The following is a 12,193-nucleotide window of genomic DNA, read 5'->3' as shown; positions in this document are numbered from 1 at the left end:
GTCAAGCCATAATTCGTACAAATTTGCACAATTTGCAGAAATCACAGAAATGCATGCAAAATTCAGCTGTAATTTGTGCAAATTAAAAAACACGGAAAATCCACAAACTGGTCGGGCTCACCGCACACTGAGTTGGGCTCTGCAGGGCAAAATAGACCAAAGTTTGGGGGCCAAACCAAGGAGAGTTCATCAAGCTCCACCCCCCAGACAGATTCCTCCAACATTCCGAAGTCAGACCCATGGACTATCTAGCCCAGTATTGTCAGCGCTGACTGGTGGTGGCTCTCAGGGCTTCGGGCAGGAATTTTTCTAGCCCTTCCTGGAGATGCTGGGGATTGAACCTGGGACCTTCTGCATGCAAAGCAGGTGCTCTACCGCTCAAACATCCAGAAGTTTTGAACTTCAACTCCCATCAACCCCAGCCAGCATGGCCAATGGTCAGGAATGCTGGGACTTGTATTCCAAAACATCAGGAGGGCATTAGGTTATGGACTGTCTTAGAAGAAGGCTGCATTCAGACATAACGCCAGACCAGAGTTGGTAAAGCCAAAGCTCAGTTTGGCATTATGTCTGACCCTACTGTGCTAGCATAGAAACCATGGTTTGAAAGGGGTTGCTAAAGCGGGATGTCAGCCAACACATTTACATGCTAACTGTGGTTTGCTGTTATGTCTGCATTCCCCAACCAGTGGCAAGATGCAGCTCGGGCCATTGCTCCGCCTCAGGAGGCCACGGCACCACGGAGACTGGTGTGATCTTGCAGGGTTGAGTGTTGAGCAGGTGGGAAATGAGAGCAAACAAGCAGCTCTAAACCACCCTTAGCCTGCTGTGTGTCTGGAAGCGCAAACCACGTTGTGGATTCTAAATTGTGGTTAGCATAAACCAGGAGTGGGCAACCTGTGGCCCTTGGCCTAGTCTATGCGGCCCTCGGGGTCCTTTCAAAAGCCTTCTGCATGTAATCAGTTCAGACCTCTGGCAAGAGGCAGCCTGCTGATGGCAGCCTGCTGAGCAGGAAGAAAGAGGGAGAAGACAGAAAAGAGGGTGGCGGAAAGAGAAAAGGGGTGACCACACACCTTGGCTCTGGCCCTGCCCACAGCTGGCTTTAGCCCCACCCTCTGCCAATGTCCGACAGATAATCCCTGAGGGAGCGTTCCTCACTGGACATCCCTGGCATAAACTAGGGTTCAGTGTGGTGTGTGAATTGAGCCAGTGGCTGCATTCAGATGTTGCACGGCCTTCCCCCAACCTGGTGCCCTGCAGAAGGCTGGGGCTCACTAACAAGCATTAGGCACGTATTTCTAAAATGTTATAACATTAAATTTTATTACCATTTAATGCAGTGAGATAACTTTTTAATTAACTTGCATGGAGAGTTCCTCATTGCTGTACTGCTAGGTCCCTTGACCACAACATTTCTGGTTATGGGCATGTCTTCACCTGTTGAATTTCTACCTGATGTTCAGCTTTTAAAGGTATAGTACTCTTGACAGGAAAAAGGTGCCTGCTAGTAGGCTAATACCAGCACATGTCCTGCTCTGAATCTTTTGCTTGTTTGGGGTTTTACAAAAAAGCAGTGTTAGTGAAACCAAAGAACACCCACCCATCCACAAAATGCTCGCTGACATAACTTTGGGGAGTGAGATGAACTTGTCTCTCCTCCAACCTTAATTTCAGTATGAAATCCAGTGAGAATCTTTCTCTTCTTCTAGATTTCTCTACCTATCCGGTTGATTGATTGATGGATTGATTGATTGATTATCCTCTCCCTGCCCTCCTCCAATTTTTAATTGAGCCAGAGGAGTGTGTCAGTCTCCACAAAAGTTTGTGAATGCTTTCTTTGGAAGGTGATTGAAAGAGCTTCATCTCTCTTTCTGTGTGTTTCTGTCTCCTTTTCCTTCTCTTTTGACTTCTCTTCTGAAGAAGAGTTGTCATTTTTTATTTCTGCTGGGAAAATAGCTTTGTCTTTTAGCTTAAAAGAGACTCCAAATATTACTTGCGGGTACGTTTTCTGCTTTGGGGCAAAGAGCAGCGTGTGGGGGCGGAGATGCTGAATATATAATCATGGCCAAAAATGACTCGTGTTGATGATGATGTTTGTATAGAGAGAGTTTAAGAGTGTTGAAAATTCTTCACATGCAATATATTGTAATCCTTGCAACAGCCCCTGTTCCCAGAACTGGGCTGTCTACCAGTGTTTGGACTAGCTCTTGTTTTTGCTTCCTTCCCCAACCCTTTAAAAACATGGACTTCGGGCTGGTTCTGGAAAAAGACACAAAACACAAAGAGTTATAATTACCGTTTGAAATGCGATTGAGATATTTGGGTTTTCTGCCATCTCTAGTGTCTTTCGCCCGCTGCCTGTTCTCCCCCGCTCCCCCAGCCAGACACTTAAGGAGACTTAAAGTCAGGTATTCTAGGGGGGTACGGTGGGTGAGATATTGTTTTGAACCTTGGCAGCTCCTGTAGAGTTGGGAGTAATAGCAGCAGCGGGTGGAACTTCTGTTCTGCAGCTCTGTGTCTGATAAATAAAGGGCAGTTGTGCTTGAGGGCGGCTGAGGCTTACAATAATTCCCTCTACCTATACAACACCTATCGACTCCTTAAAACCTTTTCTTATTATTTGGCTTCTTTTCGAAAGCAAGCTTTTAAAAATCGGGGGGAGTTTGTGTATCTGCCCATCAAAACATTTGTGGAATTGGAGTGTCAAGACATAGGTTATAAGGTTTACAAGAAGTGATATGTTTTTATTGATGGATGGCACCTTGAACCTCCAATTCCTCCAAGGGGTTTAAGACGACAACCAGTGCATACAGCTCTCTTCCTCCACCTCCCCACTTTATCCTCGCCATAATTTGTGAGGTAGGTTAGGCTGAGAGATAGGGACTGGCTAAGCGAGGGATTTAAACCCCGTTTTCCCCAGTCCAGCACTCTATACCACACTGCTGTTTGGATAGCTGATGTATGTAGTCAGGTGTTTGATGCATTCTAGAGTCCTGTGCACATGCTGAGTGTCATTATCATTTTCTCCAATGCTCTCTTTCTTCTCCCCACCCTTCCCAAATACATTTAGGACAATGCTCTCTTTCTCCTCCCCGCTCAAACTTACAAGCTTCTTTTATCTGTTGTTGTTCTTTTTGTTCTCAGGACTGCTAAATCTGACTCCTCGTTTGTTGATTCCACCAGAACATCATGGCCACAGTAATTGTGACAAAAAGCAAACGTCCCAGGCAGGTGAAGCAGCATCAAAGGTGAGAGACGAGGGCCTCATTCTCATTGAAGCAGCTAGCATGTTTCTGGGCTATACACTTCAGACTGCAGGGAGAGATCATGTGACTGAATGCTCTGCCATGTAAAGAAAATTCCCTGCACATGGACAATGAGCATGTCAGGGAAAATTCTTGCTGAGAACTATTTTTCTTTCTGGACGTATTTATTTAAATTTTTTGATGTGCAGGAGCATTCCATCCTATGACACTCACCTGCCACTCTCCAAGAGAAGAGCTTCAAAGGCAAGTTTGAGAGTGACATTGCTGAATTAAACTGAAAGCTTGGTTGGGCCAGAGAAGGAGTGGTGTAGAGCAGGTAGAATTTCTTACTTTATGTATTTGTGAAGTGAAAGCCAATTTTGGATCATCTTGAGGCACTTATTCTGTTTCTCAAGTATGGTAGTATCCAGTTAAATCACAGAACACATACATTTGCAAGGAAGGATGGCTTTGCTCATTTGCCCCCCAACCCCCCAAACTGGATAGACATGACAAACAGGAAAACACAGACAGACCCTGGGAAAGATACACAGGCTGTACTCTTTGGAATCTCTGTAGCTTTTGGATGCAAAGCTCAGTGGATTTAAATGAGCCCTTGGCTGCCACGTTGCTATGTTTATGAACATTCCAACTGCTCAGAAGCTTTAAAACAACAACCAACAGCACACAAGGCTGTGGAAGCCTTGTCCAATTGTGTGTATCTGTCTGTATGAGGGTACAGCCTTTATACGTGGGTACAAACACAGCCTTTGGCTAAGCCTGTGGGATGACCTAGAATGTTCATGAACATTCTAATTTCTGAGGATGAGAAGGGTCAACTTTCAGTACAGCCTTCTGTGGAAGTGAGGGGGGGGGGAATCACTCTTGGGTGACTTTCTCTCCACTCCCTCACTAGGGGTCCTGTGCAGTTAACTGATCTGTAATGGGCAGAAATTCAACTGGGTAAAACTTTTCCCATCCTTGCATCTCCTAGTAAGGAAAACTATACTTGTTGAATTTCCTGCCTGTATCCCTAGTTCTGCTGAGTGCTCCAACCCACTACACAATACTGTTTCTCTTAAGCACCCCCATCCCTCCATGGTAGTTTCTGATCCAGATTGCAAGAGATTTGGGTTTGGTTTGGTTTAAAAAAAACCAACATTCAGTGAAACCATTTTTGCAACTGAGTGTGTCCTATGCAATTTGACCCTGACAGCCATATTTGGGGTTATTGGGAAGGAATTCTTCCATATTTTGTGGCCTTCATAAATGATGCAGATTTGTTCAGTTTTTCCTTATTTTGCCATAATTCTCCCATTTTTCCTCTCTGACTTCTAAGATCTCTCTAGACATTGACCATGCACTTTCAAGCATATTTCCACAGCCATAAGGGCTAGAAGCTTGCTATGTTTATAACTCAAAAGCCTGAGATTCTGGGGAAGCCGAATCTTGCACTTGGTACTGCATCCCTTGGCTTCCCCACACTCAGGCTGTATTTATTTGTTTATTTATTATTAAATTTATTAATTGCCCATCTGGCTGGTCACCCAACCACTCTGGGCGATGTACAGCATATAATAAAACAGTTTTAAACAATAAAATTCTACAATAAAAACGTTTTCTAAAATACCCTAACCCACCCCAAATGCCTGCCTGAAGAACCACGTTTTTAATGCACGGCGGAAGCTCATTAAAGAGGGGGCATGGCGGAGTTCCCTAGAGAGGGAGTTCCACAGAGTGGGTGCCACCACAGAAAAGGCCCTCTCCCTCACCCCCACCAGTCTAGCTGTCCTGGCTGACGGGACAGAGAGAAGGCCATCCAAGGCTGATCTTGTTAAGCAGCCTGTCTGGTGTTGCTGGAGGCGCTCATTAAGATAGGCTGGGCCGGAACCATATAGGGTTTTAAAGGTCAAAACCAACACCTTGAATTTGGCCCAGAAAATAACTGGTAACCAGTGCAACTCCTTCAGCACTAGAGTGATGTGATCTTGCCAGCAGCTGCCTTTAATCAGGCGAGCCGCCGCGTTCTGTACCAGCTGCAGCTTCCGAACCGTCTTCAAGGGTAACCCCACGTAGAGCGCATTGTTGTTGTTGTTGTTCAGTCGTTCAGTCGTGTCCAACTCTTCGTGACCCCATGGACCATAGCACGCCAGGCCTTCCTGTCCTGCGCTCTCTCCCGGAGTGTGCTCAAGTTCATATTCATTGCATCGGTGATGCTATCTAGCCATCTCATCCTCTGCCGTCCCCTTCTCCTTTTGCCTTCAGTCTTTCCCAGCATCAGGGTCTTTTCCAGAGAGTTTTCTCTTCGCATTAGGTGGCCAAAATATTTGAGCTTCAGCTTCAGTATCTGTCCTTCCAATGAGCACTCAGGGTTGATTTCCTTTAGGATTGACTGATTTGACCTCCTTGAAGTCCAGGGCACTTGTAAGAGTCTTCTCCAAGTAGTCTAAACGAGAGGAGACCAAGGCATGTACTATCGATGGGAGCAGATGGTCGGGAAGGAAGGGGCGCAGCCACCATATCAGATGGAGTTGGTACAGCGCTGTCCGGCTCACAGCTGACACCTGAGCCTCCATGGACAGCTGGGAGTCCAAAATGACCCCCAGGCTGCGGACCTGGTCTTTCAAGGGTAGCCGTACCCTGTTCAACACCAGGTCATCCCCCAGCCTCCTCTTGTCTCCCACCAAAAGTACCTCGGTCTTGTCAAGGTTCAGCCTCAGCTTATTCCTTCCCCATCCAGCCACTCACAGTCTCCAGACATTTGGACAGGGATTCTACAGCCAACCTTGGTGAAGATTTGAACGAGAGGTAGAGCAGTGTGTCATCCGCATATTGATGACACCGCACCCCAAACCTCCTAATGATAGCGCCCAGCGGCTTCACATAGATGTTAAATAGCATCAGGGAGAGGATGGAACCCTGTGGCACCCCACAAGTGAGTGGCCACGGGTCCGAAACCTCCTCTCCCAGTGGTACCCTCTGGTATCTGCCGGAGAGGAAGGACCGGAATGACCGCAATACGGTGTCTCCAACGCCCAACCCCTCCAGGTAGTCCAGGAGGATACTGTGGTCAATGGTATCAAAAGCTGCTGAGAGGTCGAGGAGAACAAGTAAGAAGCATTCACCTCTATCCAGAGCCCTCCTCATATCATCCACCAAGGCCGTTTCTGTCCCATGTCCAAGCCTGAAGCCCGACTGAAATGGGTCTAGATAATCAGTTTCTTCCAAGTGTGCCTTCAACTGCACCGCCACCACCCGCTCTATCACCTTGCCCCAAAATGGCAGATTTGAGACTGGGCGAAAGTTGTTCAAAACTTGAGGATCCAAGGAGGGCTTCTTTAAGAGCGGACTTATCACTGCCTCCTTGTGGGCTGATGGCATCACTCCATCCTCAAGGGAGGCGTTCACCACCGCCCTGATCCCCTCGCCCAGTCTCTCTCTGCAGCCCATAATGCGCCAAGATGGGCAAGGATCAAGTAAGCAGGTGGTCGGCCTTACAGATGAAAGCACCTTGTCCACTTCATCAGGAGGAAGAAGCTGGAACCGATCCCACAAAACCAGTTTGCCACAGGCCGCCTCTTGCTCACTAACTGTATCCACAGCGTGCAGAGTAACACTCCTAATCTGATCAATTTTATCTGCAAAGTGCCTTGCCAAGGCCTCACAGGAGGCCTTAGAATGCTCCAGTGGTTCTGGAGCCACAGGACCGACCAGGCTCCGGACCACTTGGAACAGCCTCCTGGCACAGCACTCTGCAGACGCGATAGAGGCAGCATAATATTCCTTTTTTGCTGCCTTCAGCGCCACGTGATAAGCTGAAGATACAGCTGTAGCCCGTGTCTGATCATCTTCGGAGCGAGACTTCCGCCACCGGCGCTCTAGCCGTCTCACCTCCTGTTTCAGAGCTCGTAACCGCGGATTGAACCATGGTGCAGTCCGAGCCCTGTTCAGGGGGAGAGGGCGTTTTGGAACCACCCGATCTAATGCCCCAGTGATTGCGGCATTCCAGCCACCCACCAGGGTCTCGACTGAGTGGCCGTTGGCGTGCCCCAGAGAATCCCCAAGCGCATTCAAGAATCCATTTGGATCCATAAGATGCCTAGGGCGGACCATTTTAATGGGTCCTCCACCCCTGTGGAGGGCTTGTGGAACCAAGAAGTCCAATGTCACCAGATAGTGCTCTGACCATGACAAGGGGGGGTGGATATACCCCCGACTTCCAGATCACTCCCTGCTTCACCAGAAACAAACACAAGGTCTAACGCATGACCGGCTACATGGGTGGGCCCAGTTAGAATATGGTGCAGCCCCCAGGAAGCCATGGTCTCCATGAAGTCCCGAGGTGCTCCTGTGAGGATGGCCTCCGATTGTACGTTGAAGTCCCCCAACACCAGTAAGTTAGGGGACTGTACATGCACATCAGAGACCACCTCCAGCACCTCGGCCAGGGAGTCAGTCGTGCAGCGGGGTGGACGGTACACGAGCAGAATCCCCAGACTGCCCTTCGGGCCCAACCTCCAGTACATGCACTCAGCAACCCTGGTCTCCCGGAGAGGAGGTCTGGTGAAGACCAAGGACTCTTGGTAGATAACAGCTACTCCCCCTCCCCGATCCCCAGCCCTCGGCTGCTGTGCATACGAAAATCCGGCTGGACACATGGCTGCAAGGGTTGGAGCAGCAGCCTCGGCCAGCCAGGTCTCCATAATACATGCTAGGTCTGCACCCTCATCCAGGATCGTGTCATGGATGAGGGAGGTTTTCTGGGCAACAGACCTGGCATTGCAGAGCAGCAAACGAAGGCCAGAAGATGGGGTCATGCCTCCCCCAGCCATCCTTTGGCTCTGGACAGGCCCGGAGCAGGAGACAGATACTACACATCTCTCCCTTGTTCCCCTTACCTGGCATGGCCTGCTGCAAGAGTTCCACACCCCTTCTGGCTCAGTTAATTACCATCTTGGATGTTCATGACACTGTCATGGTAGTTATGCATGTGTCTACACTCTTGGTGCTTCCAGTATCCCTTTCTTTGATTGGGTCCTGTCTGTTTCCTAGTATGGGCCTGTCATCCTAGGTAAACCTTGTTTTGTCAGATAAAATGCTGGCACTGTCATCTTGCTATGTTGAAAGAGAACAGGGAGTTCATCCGTGTGTCTGCCACCACCACCACCCACACTTCTAAGCCAGGGTTCCCCAACTTTTGGGGGCTACCAGGTAGATTTGGAATGTTGAGAGAGTGTCATGTGTGCTCTCACAAAATGGCTGCCGTGGTGGGGCTTGTCCATTCATAAAACGGCTGCCACGGTCACCAAAAGCTCATTTTCCTGAAGGCAAACCGGTGAGATTAAAAGAAAAGTAACTTCCCCAAGAAGTTACAGGGCAGAAGTATTCCAAAACGCAAACCCCCTCTTTTGAGCCAAATTAAAAGATGGCACTGGAGGGCAGCCCTTCACTTTGAAGCATGCCAGCCTCTCAGTTTAAAAATAATTCATTAACAAATCTTAAATAAAATAAAAATTAGGAGGGGCGGGGAGCCTGGTGAGCACCGAGAGAGGTTAGGTATGTGTGAACACACCTGTCTGGGTTCTCTGGGCACCTGCCCAGCCCCTGCCCCCGCTCGCCGGTCCCCGGACCGCGCTCAAGCCCCTCCTGCACTCGATGAGCAGCCCACACTCACCCCGGCGGCCCCGTCGAACTCCATGGTCAATATTTTTTTTAAAAAATAAAACAGCAATCACAAAATGCACATATTTGCATATGCACAAAAATGCGTGTTTTGTGAATGAGCATATTTGTGTACATGCAAAAATGCACATTTTCTCGCATGCGCAAATATGCACATTTGTGCGATTGCCATTTTCTTTAAAAATGGCGACTGCAAAGCTTGATGAGGCCACCAGGGTGAGTGCAGGCCGTTTGCTGAGCATGAGCAGGGGGTGAGCAGGGGCAGTGGTGCTCAGGGGTGAAGGCAGGGGCAGTTCCGCCAGATTCCTGGACGGAATCGGGTGCCCATGCCATCCCTAAAAGAAGTGTCCACAGGGACCACACTGGAGACCCCAGTTCTAAATAACCAAATTGTATTGTGTTTTACAGATCTGTGACCCAAGCAGAACAGGAGGCCATGAATGGAGATCTCGAAGAATCTATGGAACCTGAAATCCAGGCCAGTGAAAGCCAGAAGAAATATATTGAAAATGTTGAGGAGAAGCTGGTAACGCTGGCCTTGGATCAAGAGACAGATGAATATGTGAATGTCTGTCGGAGTGGGTTAATGATCTACAGAGAGATGCACAACAGACTCTTTGAGCATCAGAAGGAAGGTGTTTCCTTCCTGTACAGCCTCTACCGTGATGGAAGAAAGGGTGGCATTCTGGCAGATGACATGGGCTTGGGAAAGACCATCCAGATTATTGCCTTTCTCTCGGGGATGTTTGATGGTGAACTGGTCCGGTCGGTGTTGCTGATCATGCCGGTTACCCTTATTAAGAACTGGATGCAAGAGTTTGTCAAGTGGGCCCCAGGAATTCGGGTGAAGATCTTTCATGGGACCAGCAAGAAGGAGCGCAGCCAAAATCTAGAACGAGTCCAAAGCCAAAAGGGTGTCTTGCTAACATCCTACCAGATGATCCTAGCCAATTGGGAACAGCTCTCCAATTTTGACCAGCAGACGTTCATCTGGGACTATGTCATCCTGGACGAAGCACATAAAATTAAAACTCCATCAGCAAAAACCACCAAAGCAGTGCATGCCGTTCCTGCCAAAAACCGCATCCTCCTCACAGGGACGCCTGTGCAGAACAACCTACGAGAGCTTTGGGCTCTCTTTGATTTTGCATGTCAGGGGGCTCTGCTCGGCACAGGCAAAACCTTCCAGATGGAATATGAAAATCCCATCACCAAGGCGAGACAGAAGGATGCGACTCCGGGAGAGAAAGCTCTCGGGCTTAAGATTGCAGAGAACCTGATGGCTATCATCGAGCCATATTTCTTGCGGCGAAGTAAAGGTGAAATACAGAAGCTAAAGTCTGAACAAGCAACCTGTCCATCCAGAGAGGAGAATTACATCCCTCTAGAAATGCCTTCTCTCCCAAGAAAAAATGACTTCATTGTGTGGGTTTACCTATCACCCATGCAAGAAGAGATATACAGGAACTTTCTCTCCCTGGACAATATCAAGGAATTGTTGATGACAACACGTTCCCCATTGGCTGAGTTGACAGTCTTGAAGAAACTCTGTGATCACCCCAGGCTGTTGTCTGCTCAAGCCTGTATCCAACTTGGCTTGGAGGTTTCAGATTACTCTGAGCGAGAGGATAGTGAGGAAGGAATGACTTCAGGCATGACTCAGGCAGTCAAACACATCTCTGAAAATATTCTGATCGAGGAGTCTGGGAAATTGAGGTTCCTCATAGCACTGCTGGAAAAGCTGCAAGAAGAAGGACACCAAACTCTCATGTTCTCCCAGTCAAGGAAAATGCTGGATATCATAGAATGCATCTTGACTCGGCGGTGCTTTAAGCTGGTGCGCATTGATGGAACAGTGACTTGTTTAGCTGAACGGGAGAAGAGAGTTGGGGCATTTCAGAATGACAAAGGCTACTCGGTCTTTCTCCTTACAACACAGATAGGGGGTGTTGGGCTCACTTTAACTGCAGCCACCCGAGTGGTGATCTTTGATCCCAGTTGGAATCCTGCGACTGATGCGCAAGCTGTAGACCGAGCTTACAGGATCGGACAAAGAGAGAATGTTGTGATCTACAGGCTTATCACATGTGGGACTGTGGAAGAGAGAATCTATAGGCGTCAAGTCTTCAAGGACTCACTAATACAGCAAAGCACTGGAGATAAGAAAAACCCATATAGGTATTTCACCAAACAGGAGTTACGGGAGCTGTTCACGTTGGAAGATACCAGAAGCTCTGCGACACAGCTCCAGCTCCAATCTTTGCATGCCACCCAAAGGGATTCTGACTCGAAGCTGGACAAACATGTGGCATATCTCCACTCGCTGGAGATGTTTGGCATCTCTGACCACGATCTCATGTACACTTGTGAAACGGATCATGAAGAGCAAGCTGAAGATGAGGAGGAACATCGATACATTGAACACAGGGTTCAGAAGGCCCAAGAGCTGGTACAGCTAGAATCGCAGCTCAGAGACACACAACGTCGAAAGTCCCGCTTCTGATGAATCTGTCTTCTGCTTCCCAATGAAGTTGCCTCCCATGGAATCAAAGCCATTCACAAGGTCTTCCCTAGACCAGCCTTCCCCAGTTTGGTGCCCATCTTGCGATGTCTTACCAAGGAGGCTGTCTATGACAACTCTGTAGACTGAGCTGAAAGCTTTCATTTTTTCCATCTCCTCGATTGGCCACTCTTTTTTGAGCCAACTTGCTTTCTGCTCTGCAAATCCCTGGTCAGCCTGCTTCTGGGAAGAGGCAAGTAAAAAAGATTAATTCCCTGTCATGATTTCAGTAGTGCCGGATTCCGCATTCCGCTTAGTTCAAACATTATGTTTGATGCGACAACTGGGCCATCAGCAGTTGGTGCCATTTGAGTGGTATTAAAACCAGGGTTTACATGGCAGAATAGAAGAGGAGGAGAAGTTCTTGGTCCCAGAATGCAGTTCTCCTTGCCAAAGAATGACTGGATTTCAAGGGGAAGATGGGCTGGTAGGTGCTCTGATTGCCTATAAAAGACTTGGGAGTCTATCAGACAATGGAATGCCGATCTGCATTCAGTATTTCTCACCAAAGAAATGAGGTTAGGAGGCCTAGCACTGATGCTAGATCTGTTGAGGAGGTGTCATTGGATCCTGCGCAGAATACCAAGCTCAACAAGTCACTGAGCAGGATGCTTTGATGTTATCTTTCTCCATTTACGGGGGAAGCAAGTGAAATGTGCCCAGGGAGGAGAAGCTATGGTATCTCTTGAGCCGTTTTTGTTTTCTT

At 48.3% G+C, this 12,193-nt stretch overlaps 1 protein-coding gene across 1 annotated transcript; it reads left to right on the top strand.

Moving 5' to 3' along the window:
* Positions 1-3,189: 3,189 nt before the first annotated feature.
* ERCC6L (ERCC excision repair 6 like, spindle assembly checkpoint helicase) lies at positions 3,190-11,430 on the top strand. The gene is made up of 3 exons (XM_084811427.1): positions 3,190-3,248; positions 9,154-9,191; positions 9,353-11,430. The coding sequence occupies exons 1-3, from the start codon at positions 3,190-3,192 to the stop codon at positions 11,428-11,430; spliced, it is 2,175 nt and encodes a 724-aa protein (XP_084667553.1).
* Positions 11,431-12,193: the final 763 nt, after the last annotated feature.

This window comes from Heloderma suspectum, chromosome 7 (genome assembly GCF_057233095.1).
Source record: "Heloderma suspectum isolate Gila_16-S chromosome 7, 16-S_ref, whole genome shotgun sequence".
NCBI classification, from domain to species: Eukaryota; Metazoa; Chordata; class Lepidosauria; order Squamata; family Helodermatidae; genus Heloderma; species Heloderma suspectum.
Note: the sequence above shows the minus strand (reverse complement) of the source record. Positions and strands in the feature narration are given on the sequence as shown.